The sequence below is a fragment of the Urocitellus parryii genome, chromosome 1, assembly GCF_045843805.1.
Source record: "Urocitellus parryii isolate mUroPar1 chromosome 1, mUroPar1.hap1, whole genome shotgun sequence".
Classification (NCBI taxonomy): Eukaryota; Metazoa; Chordata; class Mammalia; order Rodentia; family Sciuridae; genus Urocitellus; species Urocitellus parryii.
The window spans coordinates 250,322,214-250,339,764 of NC_135531.1; the positions used below are offsets into that span (position 1 = coordinate 250,322,214).

The 17,551-nt window shown below is 39.5% G+C and overlaps 1 protein-coding gene across 10 annotated transcripts in view; it reads left to right on the top strand.

Annotated features, from left to right (window-relative positions):
• The window catches only part of Cflar (CASP8 and FADD like apoptosis regulator), a 56,867-nt gene that overhangs the window by 19,978 nt on the left and 19,338 nt on the right, over positions 1-17,551 (top strand). For all 10 annotated transcript variants that reach the window (XR_013344389.1, XM_026405307.2, XM_026405305.2 and 7 more), the window contains 6 exons: positions 798-903; positions 2,413-2,548; positions 3,453-3,550; positions 6,790-6,838; positions 8,434-8,483; positions 9,216-9,297. Coding sequence is in view for 9 of the 10 variants with exons in the window: in XM_026405307.2 (XP_026261092.2) it covers positions 798-903; positions 2,413-2,548; positions 3,453-3,550; positions 6,790-6,838; positions 8,434-8,483; positions 9,216-9,297 (521 nt within the window). In the remaining variant the exon portion in view is untranslated. The remainder of the gene's footprint in view (positions 1-797; positions 904-2,412; positions 2,549-3,452; positions 3,551-6,789; positions 6,839-8,433; positions 8,484-9,215; positions 9,298-17,551) is intronic.

Consider the following 17,551-nt stretch of genomic DNA (forward strand, 5'->3'; position numbering starts at 1 on the left):
GAAGAGAGGCTGGAGCTCTGGGTTCTTCATCCATCTGTTGAGCAGGCTTCAATGTGTAGCAGTGTGTGCCTGGTGTTTGTTGAGCTCTGGGGAAAAATGAATGAAGAATCTCCCATTCCTAAGAATCTGGGAGTCTAACTGGGAAAACGACCTTCTAAGCAGTGATGACAATATGCTGACAGTCATGACATCCTAGACATCCTAGGAGCTCTAACTGGAGCAGAGGTGATTGTCAGCAGGACTTTGTAGACCAAGACATCTCAGGTCAGAATCCCCATGATGTAGGCACCTTTTGCCTTTTGCATTCAAACGTGGGCCAGGATATCCCAGGCATTTCTTTGCTTTAGAATCTTGTGATGATGGCTCCTGAATCAATACCACCTGGAAGCTTGTCAGGGGAAGAAGATGGCCAATTCAAATTCTATTTCTGCCTTACATGGTAGTCATTTGGGTTCTTACTTCATTTCACTGTAACTTGTGGGGAAGCTAGGGGATTCTTCAGGGAAGTTTTTATTCTCTGAGTTGTTTTCAGAATTGTTAGTTGAAAGGGAGGTACCGTGCCCTGTTGAAAATAGGAAAGGATGAGTTTCACCTCAAGATCTCTTTCTTGGGTGATCTAAGCTTTCTGTTTTATGGGGGCGGGGGGGGCATGTTCACATGGGGGCAAGTCTTTCAACCAGTTAGTTAGTCTTTCAACCAGTTAGTTAGTCTTTCAACCAGCATGGGGGAGGCATGGGCTCTTGGAGTTTTCATGAGGACTCATTTGAGTTTACTAAAGCAACTTCTCTGGTTTATAGGGTGCTGATGGTGGAGATTGGTGAGAATTTGGATAAAAAAGATGTATCAGCACTGCTTTTCCTCATGAGGGATTACACAGGCCGAGGCAAGGTCTCCAAGGACAAGGTGAGTTTTCTCTTTTTGGGTCATGTTCTCCAGAGCCTGTCAGCAGGGGAGACTGTACCTTGCAGTACAGAAGGGAGGGCAGCAGGCAGTCTGTCGCCACTGCGTTAGTGGGAGTCAGACACCTGATGTGACTTTCTCCTGACACCAATGGCAAAAGGATTGGTTTCTAAAGTGAGAAGAAATAGAAGGATACTGTCTTCTGATGTAGCTTTGGGTGTTTCATCCTTGATGAAAGATTCATCTGTAAACTTCACAGACCTGGCATGTATTATCAGTTTTCCTCCCTGATTTGACAGATTGTCTGGCAGGGTTAGGAAGTCCCATTTGCTTGTGCTGAGTAGAGCCAGGTGGGAAGGGCCAGTCTACTCCCATCTTGCTCCCCTGCTGCCGTCTATTTCTCTTCAGCTAGTTCAGGGTCAGTATGGGGTCATGAGGCTACATGTGGAGGCCATGAGGGGGCAGGTCCTTGTGCCTGATATTATCTGGGAAATGGCTAAAGGAGATATTTAGGGTTGAAGCCAGATGGGGTGAAGATCTTAGTGATGTCATGATTGCTGGAAGAGTATTTAAATCCTAGTTGACCCCACTTGGCATTGCTGAGTTCAGGACAGGCCAACAAGTCTGCATTTCTAGTACATGACAGTAGGCCTTCCACGTGGCCAGATTGCATCTAAGGACTCTGGTTAGTCATTACTTAAGAAATTTCTCATGTTTCTTAATGATCTTAGTTCTATTTCTGAAATCTGAGAAAAACAGGATGACTGCATTTCTCTGTCAAATGCAAAATGAGAAGAAGTTCTTTTTTTTATTTCCCCTAATCAACTTCTCCCTTGTCATTTACATATATTAAATTATGTTTACTATTTTTAAAAATAAAAATAGCACTTTGGTAAACAAATGATGAACACAAAAGGAATAAAATACAAAGCAGTTTCTTTTTCTGACAGTGTCTGTTGCTCAAGGCAAACCAACAGCAAAATAGCTAAACTTAGTTCTGATTTTACCTCTCCACAACACCCTGAGTCAGAATGAGTTGGAGTGTCTGATTAAAATAATTTAAGAACTTTAAAGTTGTGTTACGAGGATTTTTCTCATAAAATCTTTCTCCCAGCTTCCCTCTTGTTCTCTCTTTTCAGAGAAGCCCTTAAAGTTTTCAGTATGACTCCAACCTGGCCTTCTCAAAGAGAAGGATCTCAGGAGGGTTTTATTTTTAGGCCTGCATTTTCATAATATACCCCGATGACACAAAATGGCCCATGTGTCTATCATCAACTTAGAGATACATTGGTGACTGAAGGACAAGTTACCACCTCTTTTTTTTTAAAATTTAAAATTCAAGAGCGTAATTTGCTTCGGACAGAGGTATCCAGATTAGAATCACTGAAGATCACAGAGAGGGCTCATCTTTTCATGTTTTCTTGCTGTTATAAATCACTTGGGCTGGGGTTTGCTTTGGGATCTTATCAGTCAGCTCCACTGATGCTTGTTCCTTGTTGGTGGCTCTCTTAGAGTTTCTTGGAGCTGGTGGTTGATTTGGAGAAACTGAATTTGATTGCTCCAGATCAATTGGATTTATTAGAAGAATGTCTAAAGAACATCCACAGAATAGACCTGAAGACAAAAATCCAGAAGTACAAGCAGTCTGGTAAGAAGAATTTTGGCCTCTTGGTCATCTAAAGCAAATATTCTGAGTCTAGTAGTTATGATTGGTAAAGACTGATTTGTCAGATGGATAGATAAAGTCCACAGCCTGCTCTAGCCTGTGGCTACAGATCGCATCCATTTGCATCCTCATATCCCAGATCTGTCAGCTCCATTGCCCATATTTACCACCACAGGGTCTTAGCCCTCTGTCAAATGCCACCAAGCAGTTCTTAACATTCTGGCCCTTAAGAAAGAGTCTGTACCCTAATTTTCACAGGCTGGTGAAGCTATGGACATTTAGGGATGCTACCCTACTGCCTGTCTCCAGTATTCAGCCTGATGACCACCATCCAAGTCTGGGTGTGTCACTGAGGTCCCAGAGCTGTCCTGGATATGTTCCAAGTTTCAGCCCTCCTCATGGAAAAGAGCAATTTCTTCCTTGATAAAGGGGGATCAGAGTCACATTGCCTTTCTCCCTCATACTCCCACCCCCCTTGTCTTTTAGCATCAGCCTGAATGTGGGCTGCGTTAGCAGTTGACTACCACCGTGGGGCTTGGCTGAGACCCACTGATCTATATAGTACTCTTCTACCCTCACATTTTCAAATGATGGACAGTCAAGAATAGGAGAAGCAGTTTTAATCCATCCTTACTGATGCTTGGTAGAAGAGTCATCTAAGATGATATTTTGAATTTAGTTATGTGGTTGAAAAGTTTAGGGTAGTTGAAAGATGAGGATTGACCTTGAGCTGAACCATTGTTGAAGATTCATTTGATATGATATATATAAACCATTGTTGAAGATTCATTTGATATGATATATATAAAAATAAAATTCATTTATATGATATATATATATATAATAATTTATATATCTTAACTAGAACTCTCTTTTGTATTTATAGCTCAAGGAGCTATGAAAGGAGCAGGAACAAGTTGTGTGAATTCTCTCCACACCTCTCTCCCAAACTTGAGTCTCAAAGATCCTTCATATAGCATAAGGGTGAGTCTGGAGCAAATATATGGACTTCCAGCATGAAACAGTTACAGAGTTTTAATCAAAGTATACATATTCTCCTAGTATATATTTAATATCTGAACAAATTGTTATAGAAATGCATATATGTTTTATGTATAACTTTTTATGATTACAAAGCTAAAAAGTGTTCATTGAGCTATCTGGAAAATAGAAACATACCAGGATGAAACTAAATCACCTACCTCCTACTACTCAAAGACAACTACTGTTATTATTTTGAAATATTTTCTTCTAGTCTATTTTTCATGGATGATAGCCTGTGTGTCTATATGTGTAGTTGAACTTGATTTTCATTAAAAAATAGATAGGATGTGCCTATGGACAAAAATTTCAAAGTATACTAAAATAAATTTTAAAAGTAAGTTTCCCTCCTCCCACATAATACTGACCCCCAGTTCTTTCTCTAGAAGCAGCTATTGTTAAATCAGTTTCTTCTGTAATCGTATAGAGGCTAGTATATGCATATATATTCCATTTTTTCTTTTGTACAATTGGTATCATATCATGACCGTTGTCCTGATCCAAAAATTCTTGAGCATTGTTCCATATGATCCAGGTGGGACTGCTTCTATTTAATCATTATTTTAATGATTTTAATTTTCTAGGTGTATCATAATGTGTTTATTCCTTATGGATGTATATCAATATTGCTTATTGTTATTTATATTGTTTTCAATTGTTGTTACTATAACAGTGCTAAAAAATAAATATCCCTATGGCTTACCTCTCTATGCATTTGCTTTTTTACTGAGGTTATTCTAATAATTTTTGCAAAAGTGTTTTGTTATTGAATAATAAAACAGATTTTTTTTTTGGTTCACAAACACAAGTATGACATAGTCACTTATGGTTGTTGTTGTGTTAGTAGTAAGTTTTACAGGACTCATCAGAATTGTTTTTGGTTAATCTTTTATCTTGAGAAGAACATTGGTGTAATCTTTTTTTTGGGGGGGTGGTCCTGAGGATTGAACCCAGGGCCTCACACATGCAAGGCAAACACTCTACTACTGTGCTACAACCCCAGCCCAGCACTGGTGTAATCTTATCTTTGTCCATATAAAGTTATATGGAATTTGTAGTGAGGTCACAGGCCAGAATGCATTTTCATGATTAAATTATAAAGAATTTCATTAAAAAGTATATGATGAAAATATTAATTACTGTAACGTAAATAGTTTCTTGAGGAATATGAGCTGTCAGGATAACCACTGAGCAATAGAATTTCAGAGCTAAAGTGGATGTCCCAGTGCTCATCGAACAAAATAAGGAAATAGTGAGTGATTATTCACCTTTAAGTGCTGGCAGGATGGGCCTGCTCCATGATCCTCCTACTACCTTGTGATATAGGTAATAAATTATAGGCATGCCATAGCTTAGATATAGTTTTCATTTTTGTCCTGAATTTCTCTGTTACCAAGTCATGAGACGAAGCACACTTAGAATTCAGACCAGATTTTCTGAGCTTAGTCTTCTATTGTCTATCTAATCATTGTTAGTTAAAATCCTACTATGTTTTTACTGTTGTGTTTCTATTTTTCACTTGCAGGTAAGTATATTCATTGTATATGTAATCTGTTGGGAAGCCATATGCTTTCTGCTCCAATTTCTTCTTAAACTCGCTATATTTAATATGTGGCCCTGATGGTTTGTTCATTTAGTAAGCAGATACTATGACCTATGAACTTGGTAACTTTCTCACATGATTTAGGAATTGAATACCTAGATGTTAGATTAGGTGACACTGTAAAAGTGCTTCAAAAAATTACAATGACATTAATTTACACAGGATGCCAAGATATTTTTTTTACAATGTCTTTATTTTATTTTTATGTGGTGCTGTATATCGAACCCAGTGCCTCACGCATGCCAGGTGAGCGCGCTACCACTTGAGCCACATCCTGAGTCCCCAAGATATTATAGAATAAAAAAGTTGTATGACTTTACATTATAATACTTTTAAAGTATAGCTTTGATTTTGTTTTCTCTCTTTTATAGCATGTAAAAGTGAATGCACGTTCAAGTGGGGGACCAAATTCTATCTAATATGATCAGCCTTTGGCTAAGTCATGGATTCTTTCTGAAAAAAAAAACAATTTACATGTCTTTTTAAAATTTGGATACACAGACTTAGTTATAGATACAGCTTAACAGATAGTGTACTTCTCTTTTTTGGCTAGGATACTTTCAGAGAATTATTGTTTGCGAGCTGAGCATATCACATGGTTGACAGTATGTGGTATGTACCTTACACAGGACCTGTCATCTGAAAAGAGAAAGATTCAATCTTTCATTCTCTGATTAATCCCACTCTAGCCCTTAGAAGTGATTATCAAGAATTCTTTTTTTTAATATTTTTTAATTTTTGATGGACCTTTATTTTATTTATTTGTATGTGGTGCTGAGAATTGAACCCAGTGCCTCACACATGCTAGGCAAGTGCTCTACCACTGAGCCACAACCCCAGCCCAAGAATTCTTGATAATTAAGAATCTGTCCCATAAATTAACAAAATAAAGGTATTGTATCCATCTACAACTTAAAAAATTAAAAATAAAAGAATCAGGCCCACATTTTTCTTATGTGTAGCTAACCAATTATAGAAAATCAATAATTGTGCATTTATGAAGTACTTTTGTGCACTTAGCACTGTGCTGAGTGCTTATGTCTTTTAATTGTGACCAAAAAAAATCTATATTATTATTGTTATCCTCACTTTGCAGACATAGAATCATAGACCCAGTTAAATGACTTGTTCAATGTTACATAGCCATTAAGTGACAGAATCAGGATGTGTAGCCAGGTATGTCTGGCCTAGAACTTGTACTCTAAGCCAAGCTGTATTTTGACCCTATGTTAAAAGAATAGGCTGAATGCCAACCTTATATTCCAGTAGCTTATTCTAACTTGGAGTTAGTATAACAACTATACTATAGTATAACATGTGGTTTTGAAACATTCTAATATGCTAATTTAGCATATTTACAGTTTCATTGTATTTTTGTCTTTTGAAAGAGTTGCCTTGGTCGTTAGCAGTATATAACATGGGATTTATGGAGTTAACAGTTCTTGCTATTCTTTAGATAACTGTGAAGGGGATATTTTTATTTTTTTCCTGGGAGGATCTTATTGAGATATTTATAGAGGTGTAATATAGTGTGCCTCTGAAAAAACTAACAGAGTGACCTTATTCTTTATATTTGAAGCTCCAGAATGGGAGAAGTAAAGGACAAAGACTTTGGCCACACCTTCAAAGTAAGACCAACTTTTCTTTATATTCATTTTTTATAAATGCTTGATAATTCAAGTAAAATATTGCGTTTTTAGAGTTGACTTTTTATCTACTCCTTCTAATTAAGCTCTCAAAAGGAGTTAAATCCTTAAAATGTATTCACTGGCACTTACTTCTTGAATTAGCTCATTTAAATTTGAATACCATCTTACTCCATCGGGTGCATCATCTTGGTTATATTTTTAAGAGATGTGACATCAATCAACCTGAAATGAAGCTATGACCAGGCCATATTAATATTAATAATCTAGCTATGATAATAAGCTATGTTAAACCAAATACCTAGCAGCAGGAAGAAGAAAGGTTGACAGGTTCTTGCTTTATAGACCATTTAATAAAATCTGGATGCTCTATAAAAGATATTCCCCTTTCCTAAGAGGAAAGAAAAAAAGTGAAGTTAAAAAATTGGTTATTTCAACCCATGCAGTCTTTCTTCTCTTAAAACACCAGCACTTGATCAAATGACATCATGCTAGGCAGAGTGTTCTACCACTGAGCAACATCCACAGTCCTTTTCTAAATTTTATTTTTTGAGACAGAGTTACTAAGCTGCTCAGGCTGGCATTGAATTTGCCATCCCCCTGCCTCAGTCTCCCAAGTAGCTGGAATTACAGACTGTGCCTGAGCCCACAACATAATTTTTAAAATGTTTCTTCTTTTGCTTGTCTAGAGGATTCCCTGAAGTGAGGGCTGAGACTCACTTTTACTCTGATAAAGCAGCCAGTTGTGCTAGAGGACACCAGGAATCAGGGCCTGATGGGCAGTGATGGAGGGCTGCAGTTTTATGCAAGTAGCTTGGAATTTGTCCTCTGCTTAGTGCGGGATCATGAACGTTTTAAGTAGGGCCGTGGCCTGATGGGAGCCTTGTGTGGCAGGCCTCTTGCCAATGCCTTATGACCCAGCCTACTGCTGTCAGTGTGCACCTGGAAACTTAGAAGAATTTTGGCAAAATTAGCCAGATGGTGTGGCTCATGCCTATCATTCTCTACCTAGTATTCTGCTCTCCAGCAAAGGCTGGTGAAAAGCTAATTGGTGATATGGTTCAAGTTAGCTTTTTATTTTATGATCTCCTAGTGTCAATATGAACTCAATGTCATATGAAAACACTGGCTTCCTGTTCTATGATTAGCACACATATGTAAGCATTCCCTTTTCTACACTTTCTAAGCTGTTTGCTTTAGGTTTTGTCCAGTTTCAGAACATGTAGGAAAATACAATATTGTGTGATGAGAATACTGAATTCTCCTTATCAGATTAAAACTTGCTGACCACCTGGTCTTTACCTGGAGATGGTTAAGGGAGAGGTTTCTTTCACTTGCCATTAAGTATTTTTTCTGCATAGCCATAGTATAGCATGGATGCTTTTTATTTTTTATTTTTTAAGCAACCAGTTTCTTCAGAACAAGATTGGAATCTCAGGGCTAAGTATAGGCAGAGAAAGGGAGAGGGTTGAAGAAAATAGGCAAAAAGAACAGCTGTGATATAAAGAAACTCAACCTGCATTGATGTGGACTTTGTTCTAATGCTTTGTAAAAATTATTTCTCTCTCATCCCCCAGGAGAACCAGTAAAGACATCCATTCAGGAATCAGGAGCATTTTTCCTTCAGGTACAGAATAAATTATCTGATGTGGTATTATATTGTATGCACAATGTCTGCAGAGAACACTGACTTCTTTAAAAATAACTACCCATAAAGAATTCTCTGTGACATTGGGACACCCTGCATGTTATTCTCCTGAGAACTCATTTGCCAAGGAAACTTCAATCTAACAAAGAGAAAAATACTAAAGTGGATTCTGTTAGTGAACTTTGGAATTCAGGGAGACTCCAAAGTGACACCTCTTGTTTCAGCTGAGTGATTACTGAATGCACAGGAAGGCAGGGACAACACACTGAACTTTGATGTGTTCTGGCTTTTTCTTGGGTTGATACCTCTTCTCTTAGGAAGAGGCAAGAGTACAACCATTTGTACTGGTTTGGAAAACTATCATTTATTTCTACTTTAGGTTACTGTGGAGGCATATGATCCATTTTTTTTCTCCCTGTTTCAAATGATCTTTATTCTGTAGAGCTAAGACATGCAAAAAGACTGTAATTTTCATTTAATTTAAGTAAAAACTGAAATAACTTGTTTGTCTTAAGCACTACACTAATAGAGAAAAATTTTGGTATTAACGGAAAATGTCAGCTATGATAACTTCAGGCTGTATCTGCTGAGTGATTCAGCCAACAAAGAGATGTTTAAGGAACTTCAAAAGAAGAGATGGAATATAAGTGGGACCTTTTGGAAACAGAACAATATCTAGAGTCTTTAACAATCTCTGTCTTTCTTTTCCAGCACATCTCTGAAGAGAGATACAAGATGCAGAGCAAGCCCCTTGGAATCTGCTTGATAATCGATTGCATTGGCAATGACACAGGTAGGTGTGGAAGCTGCAGATTGATTGATGCTTCCCAGTGTGATCATGGCACAGATGAGTTGTATCCAATAGGGTTATCAACATTAGCTTCTGTCACAAAACACCCTAGACGGTGACATTTGTTTTTCACTTATATCATAGTGTGGTGTGGATTGGAATGGGGGAGCTTTGCTCCGCGTGGCCACTCAGTGGCTCCATCACCTTCCAAGGCTGTGGAGTCTTCTTCAGGGTCCTCTCCATCTGGCTGGTAACTGAGAAAAGAGAGAATGTGTGGAGGATCTCATAACAGATTTAGAGACCGGACCTGAAAGTGATATGCATCATTTTCCCCCACATTCTCTTGGTTAGAACTCATTTGTGGGGCTCCAGCTAACTGGTGGATATGGATAAATTGGTCTAGCTGTGTGTTGGGAGGAAAATGAAATGAATTTGGGGACCCCTAAAGCACCAATGAAGGCTGGTGCTTTAGTCTTGCCTTTCCATCCTGGATGCTATGGCAGGGAGGAGTCCTGGGATTCAAGGAACATTTATAATGGAAGGCATTCTGGCTTCCAATATTATCAGATAATCTTCACTTTCCCTGGGGACATGAAATATATGATAAATGTGTGTGTTGTTTAGAGGGCTGCGAATATTGTGTGAGCCATGACTCACTTAGGTATGCATCCTTTACTTGGTTGTTGATGTACCTGGGTGTCACTGGCCTTTGGTCTGAATAGATTCTTTTGCTTGGCTGTTGGAGGTCTGACTCAAACTGAAACACTGATGATGCATCAAAAGAGAACGACAAGAGCCCAGATTCCATGGAAGAACATTCTGTTTAATTATTTATCTCTTCCTTGTGGGGATGATCATCATAGTTACACATTTTCCAGCTTCTCAACATTCTCTTAGAATGAGTCAGAATTATCTTTTAGTTTTACTTAAAATGTTACCATGGGCAGTTTTATGAAAAAGAGTCTAAGAGAAGGTCAAATTAGCAGACACAAGACTGAATTTCCCAGGATTTCAGCTATGATCCTGCTTTCTCATGTCCTATTTTTGGTCAGATGTGAGAAATGCTGTCTCCTCTGCTATAGATAAGTGTCCTTTCTTTTTTAGTTATTAGTGCCCATATAAGAACGAGGAAATAGCTTTCCAGTGAGTCACTTTCTGTTTTAAAGGAGATTGTGTAATTGTCCTTTACTTGTAGTTGTTATCATTCTTGTTTGATTCACCAGCAGAAAACTTCCTAACTGGATGTGATTTTCTTTGTTTTATGAATATCTATTGTGTTGAAAGAGTTATAGAGATAAAGCCATGTCCTGTTTTGAATTGAAAAACTCAGTTATTTGTGGCTTAAGTCCAAAGTCTGTGCTTGCTTTCCTTTCTGAGTTGTGGGTCTTTTGTGGACAGAGACTAAATGCATATTTGTGTTTTTCTGCACTGTAGGAGTGTGGTCAGAGCTGGGTCCTAGAATATAATTGGCATAAGCTTAAACTATGGATCTGTAGTGCCCTAGGTTGTGGCCTTGGGCAACTTTTCTAGTATCTTAAGGCTTAGTTTCTCTATTGTAAACTGGATTAATAATAGGACCTATCTCATAGAGTGGTTGGGCAGAGTGAGTTCATACTTATAAAAAGCTTGGAACAGTGAGCGGCATATTGTAACCATGTACTAATGCCAGCTAACACTATTTTCTCGTTTTGTTTAATTTTAGTTACAAAATACTAACCAAACATTCACCATGGCTTTATGCTTGGCATATGAAATCTTATTTTAGACAAGTGAGGAATCGGAGTACTGAGGACCTGCACTGATCTCAAGGGTTAGTGTGGCATCCTGAAATGCAGGCAGTTACCTGAGAGGGGGTGAATGCTTGAGGGAAAACCCAGGTGGAGCACTTCTGTCAGTCATCAGTCTCAATGGACTTGGCAGAGAAAGAAAATCTAAGTATAAAAGCTAGAAAGTAGGGGAGCAGAGACCTGAGAAGGGAGAAAGATGGAAAAGGAAGGTAGAATTGGAGGTAGAGCTTGGGAAATACCTTTGGCCTGAGATGTGAGCAGGTACTGGCTTCGGGTGCATTGAGATGTCCCTTTTCTGTTCCTTGGCTACTGATGAGTCTGTATGTGAACCTCAGGAGTCAAAATGGTAGCTCCAGGCAGCAAGTCCTTCCTGGTCAGTAGACTCCTTTCAAGTTCAATATCTCAATGGTAGAATTCTGGGCTAGATTGGGCCTGGGTCAATAAAGGGTATTCCAGATGCTCATCACCACCCTTCCCCTGAGAATCAGCGTTCTCTTGACTCAAGCCCTTCTTGCCCCTCAGAACAAAACAGATAATTTGGCTTGAGGCACAGGTGGCTGATTAACAGATAGGAAACAGGACAACACACTTCTACTCAAATGGGGGTGTGCCCTGAACCCACTTATTCACTTAGCTGAGGCTTAGAGTAGCAGGGGTGTGTTAATTATCATGAAGTGGAAGGACACAATCTCCCCTTCTCATACACTCTCTCTAAGCCTCCAGTTCTTGGTTTTCACACCCTCGCCTTCTGGGGACTTTTCACTGAGAACTCTGGACCTGGAATCCTGCTTTGGTAGAAAGTAGTCTCAATCAGGTGCAGCACACTTAATTTCCACTGTATCGATAGTTGGTTGTCTTCATCTAGAGCGATTATGTGTTTTTTTTTTTTCTGATTATCTTTGCCAACTTTAATGTTGAACAGAATTAGGTAATAAACAAGTAGACAAGATCATTGTCAAGCTCACTGTCAAGAGAAACAAGGGCTCTGGAGGAAATTAGTAGTAAGGTGGTCAGATTAATGTGGGGGTAGTAGTAATGGGAGTATATAATTTATGAAAAATCCACTCAGCTGGGTGCAGTGGCACATGCCTGTAATCCAGGGTCTCGGGAGGCTGAGGCAGCAGGATTGCAATTCAAAGTCAGTGTAAAATAGGTACTATTATCTCCATTTTCAAGATGATCAAGCTGAACAGTGAGCTACCTTCCTAATTTCTCTTGTACGGAGAGATCTAGGATTCAAAAACCTATGGTTTAAACCACTTTGCTTCAGTGTAAATTCCATCAGCATGGATGCAGTTGTTTACTTATCTCTTACAATGTGTCTCCAATACCTGGAACAGTACCTGGCACATATGTGCTCAGTGAATATTTGTTAGGTGAACAAATGAAGGAACAAGCTCTTCTAGTGTCAGTGTATTCCCAAAACCATTCCTATTTATCTTGAGAGTTTAGTAGACTCTCTACTGTCTTCTCCTTTTAGCCTCAAAAAAACTAGACTTCCATCCAAACAGTATGCCAGTCCCCTAAATATTTATTAGTTTATATTTTTCTTATCCAATAAATGTTATTGAGCACCTACTGTGTACAAAGTGCCACTCTTGGCCCAGTGCAAAGCCAATATGGAGGCAATGAGGTGGAGTCTGCTTTCGAAGCCAGGCTGTGAGTAAAGACAGGGTTATTCTATGTGACCTGTTTTTGAGAAGAATCCTCGTAGGGGTCAGTAACCTCATCTTGAGGCAGACATTAATGCTTAGGGATTTGGGACTAATTACGTCAGTTTGGTAGAATTAAAAAACAAGTCTATGGTGTCTTGTGGCCTGTATCAGTGACCTAGCAAAGGCTGGCCTATGCTGGGCCCTGATTGGCCATTTGAGTACCAGAATCTTGATCTTGTTAGGAATGTGGAAACAAATATATCACATTGCTGATAGGCGGACTTTGGGAGTTGGGCGGAGGCAACCAATGTTTTCCAGGCTTCTGAGTAAAAGATGGTGTTTGCAGATTTTAAGAAGATTTTTTTCCCCCTTTCTTTTTTTTCTTCTCTGCTATTTCTGGAAAGCTTGATTTTTTTTTTTCCCTGTGCTTTAAAACTGGCTAACTCTTCAGTTTTCTAGCAGACACTGCAGGTTTCCTCTTCTAACAGGGCAACAGGAGTACAGTGCAGACCCTTTGCTGGTGCTGCTGACTTGAACTTGAACTCTTGGCTTCCTTTTCCTCTTTTTCTTTTAATGGAATAAGTGGGATCCTGACCAGTAGCATTTTCTTGTAGTAACACTTATAGGAAAATCTCTGCAAGGGGATCAGAACAACCACTGTGGCCTCTGCTTGTGAGCTACAAAGACAAGTAGCAAGTGACATCCCAGATAGTAGATGGAGGCTTTGTTCAGATGGAGCAGTCACCGCATGCTTCTGGCCACCTGGAAAGCCAAGGCAGTGGAGCCTCCTTGTTTTTCGCTCCTGGTGTTACTATACCATTATGGAAGGCCTCCTCCTGCAGGCAAGGACCAGGAGTCTGTGATTGGGCATTTTTTTTTTCCTGGGCATTCTTATCCTCTGGGACTAAGCAGCTATTTACTTGAAAGGCTACCATCATTAATGGAACTTCCCTTTAAAGCAGAGTCACTTGGAGGCTGTCCTACTTAGTGATCCCTTATTTCACAGCGTCCATACATTTAGTGTATATGTAAGAATTATAGGTCCACAATCCCAATAGGAGGACCCTGGTATTTCAGAATTTAGAAGTTTCTAGGAAGATGACACGCTACATATACTGTAATTTATAGAACACTTTAGTGGGGCCCAGGATAGCACCCCATAATCAAATATGTTAATATTTTGGTAGCAAAATGAATGAATATTCACCACTAAATAGGATAGATCTCATGAGTTCAGAAAAGGTTTTGCCACCAAATGATTTTGGGGAAAGAACTTAAGATTTTCTGAGCTTTTCAGATGCTACAATTGTGGATAAAGGATTGTAGATACGTGGAAGAACAAAGTATTTTTAGGTTGTCTGGGGTACTCTGAAAACCTCTCTTGACATGCAGCTGACATATTTATTATTGATATGATTTTCTCCAAATATAAGTTGGTCTGGAAGGAATCACTAGTAATCATCTGTGTTTTATGAAGAAGACATTTAAAAAGTAGTTTATAATTTTGAGTGTATGTAGAAGTGAGCCCTCTGTGGCTTGGCTGAACAAGTGCAAGTTGATATATGCTAGGCAAACCTGCTCCTACCTTCTCAGTCAGTCTTCTATCTTTGCTTTCATTCATCATCAAATCTACTTGGTGATGGAGGGGGTGGTCCTTGGCCCTGTTTTTTCAGGTCCCAGCTTAAATTATACCTTTTCCATGGTGCCCTCTCCAGTGTTTTAGATCACATTGATCTTGCTTTTCTAACCACCTACTTTTCCTAGATTGAACCATGAACCTTGCGGCATTTCAGTCATTTTTTATGTACATTTATAGGCTTTATTTCCCCTGAATTAAAAGCTCCTCTAAGGACAAGAATGACTTTGTGTACTTGATCTGTATCCCAGTGTTTCTATAAGGTAAAAATAGTGGAAACTTAGTAAAAGCTGAGTACTGCAGTCAAGTCAATTTGAGAAATGCTCTGTAGTTGTTCCCCTTTTAGAGATTCAAAAAGTATATCCACCTGGTAAGGTCTCTGGGAAGTCCTGCATAGAACTATTTTAACCTTGTCAATCTTGCATTTTCCACATAATTGGACCTCAGAACACCCTTTTCCACTCAGAATATCCTGCCCATCATGTATTCTGCTCATGTGCTTTATGTTTATTAAACCCAACTTAGTAAGGATGTTTGATAAATTATTGTAAATTCTCTTATTTATTCTATTAATGGAGCCCTTTTCAGGGTAATTGTGAAGTTGCCCTCATTTAGAGAAAAGCGAATTCTAAATTAATGAGGTCATGACATTTCACTGGATTAAATTCCTCAGGCGTAATTATGATTGCCCAAACCTGTGAGTAGTGCCAATGATGGCCCCTCTACCCGAAACCCTGTACTAACTGCAAAGCCAGAAGAAGAAAACCCATTATTTTAGAAGGTCTTTTCAAAGTTGAAATTTACCAAGCTAGGTCTAGGGTGGGAGTGGGGTGTCCAGGATATGTAGAAAGAGAAGTGGATTTCTGCTTTTTGTTGAAGTTTTTTTCTTTTTTTCCAAACTCAGCACCCAAGTTTTTCTTCCCCTATTTGTTGGTGAAGACATGATAGTGAAGTGGTATATGGGACACAGAATCCATCTGCCCTGAGCCCATTTTAGTGAGAATGTAGAGACCTCCTCTGGTCTCAAGAGACAGCTTCCATGAAGAGGCTCACAGGCTCCCTGGCTTGGAGTTTGAAATGGCTTCGTTAATCTTTTGATTTGTCTCTTATATTTGAGTAAATATTCAGTTTGCAAGCATCTTTACAGAAATCTCATTGGCTCCTTACAGGTACCTTTTGAAGAACAAGGTTTAGTGTATATCCCAGTTACTTGGGAGTCTAAGGGAGAAGGATCACAAGTTTGAAGCTGCCTGGGTTACTCAGAGATACACTGTCTCAAAAATAAGATTTAAAAGGGCTGTGGGTGTGATTCAGTGGTAGAGTGCCTGCCTAGCATGGGTGAGGCCCTGGGTTTGATCCCCACCACCACAGGACATAAAACAAACAAAACCTAGATATACTAGGTATATTAGTATTAATCCCATTTTACAGATGAATAAACAGAAGCTGTAATTTACTCAGTCACACTGTCACAGCCCCCTTCATTCTATAAATTAGGTTGGGCCGTCTGCTCTTGCTGGCCCAGAAGGGAAACAACAAATGCCAGCCTACGTCCCTGCCACCCTACCTCACCATCTAACAGAGGAAAATATACTAACGAGGAACGTTAGCTGTGGTGACTTTGGGCTGTGTCTGTTGGGTGACTCCCTCTTGACAGAAGGATATTGGAAAGCCACTCTGTCTTGTTGAGGCCCATCCAGATTTGGTGTTTTTCTTGGCTTAGTTGTGGCATCTGGGACTAGCATGGCTTTTGGTTTCATCTCTGCCTTTAGCGTTTTTTTCCCCCCTATTCTCTTAAGTAAGGTTTTCCTGCCCCAGACCTCAGATTCCCATTCCCTTCTTAGTTCGCCTGCTAATATAGATGGGTTCTCTTCTAAGATCAGGCTAGGTGGAGGCTCCAGGAAGAGGAGCGGGAGGAGGGGCATGAGCTGGAATTTACAATCTGATCTTGTGGTTCCAAGACTGGTTCCTCTTTTGCCAGCTGCCTACTGGTTGCCACATGACAGGGACTACACCAGGGAACCCAGATAAAGGAAAAAGCTAGAAGGCACCAGGACAACATTTCAGTCCCATTCCCACATAGAAACGTGTGAGGGACTGTGGTGAGCTCTCTTTCAAGGACTGTGATAAGGAAGGGCATTTATCAGTGAGGAGAGAGGGTTTTGAAGGAAGGGAACCAGCTGGAAATAACAAGTAAACAAAAGAGCTCTGAATCTGGTGTTTCCCTGTTCGCTTCTGCCCCCTAGAGGAGAGATCAGTCCATGAAGAGAAATGTGTGTCATGACAGGAAGAGTTTGGAAAGAAGTGGTAGTGACAGGGCTGCTCTCCTAGACTATATTATCTTGTTGCCCTGTGCTGTGTCCAGCCTAGGTATGGTACTGGGCACTGAACCCTTGGGCACAGCCTGGGGAGATGGCTAGGGTCATTGCAGCCAGGCCTTTCCACCATTCAGCATTCTTAGTAGGGCAAGTGTGTTAACAGGCTATCAGAAACCTGAGAATCATGTGCTGATTCATTAGAGGTATAATAGCCTTCTTTGTATCTCTTCATTATTATAGGATATTATAATTCATTTTTTCATACTTAACAGAGACCCAAACAAGCAAAAGAAAAAAGTAACTACAGTCTCAAGTCAGGGTGACTGTCATTCCTTTTTCCTGATAGAAATCAAAGAACTCTTCTCATGAATTATTTATCTAACAATGTGTACAAATCACTTCAAAATTTAGTAGCTTAAAACAACAATACTTATTTAATTATATTTATCACAATTCCAGTAGGTCAGGAATTTAGGATCCGCTTAACTGGGCTGTTTGGGCCCATTTTTCTGGTGATTAGTTGTCAGCAGGGGCCTCTGAAAACTTGGTTGGGATTGGAGGATCTGTTGCTAAGGAGATCCATTGCCATGGCGGGGAAGCTGGTACTGATTGTTGGTGTGAGTCCTCAGTTCTTCTGCGTTTGAGTCTCTCCAAGGTGCTAGGTGCCTGAGTGTTCTCAAGAAGCAGCATTGGTTTCCCCACAGGGCGAATCATTCAAAAGAGAGAAAAAGTCAAGTGGAAATTGTATCCTTTTGATGTTCTAGCTTTGTCAGTCCCATGCTATCACTTCTGCCACAAAATTAGAGATGTGTAATGGGTGGGTCAAAAGGACATGGATTTTTGAATGGAGAAGAAAAAAAG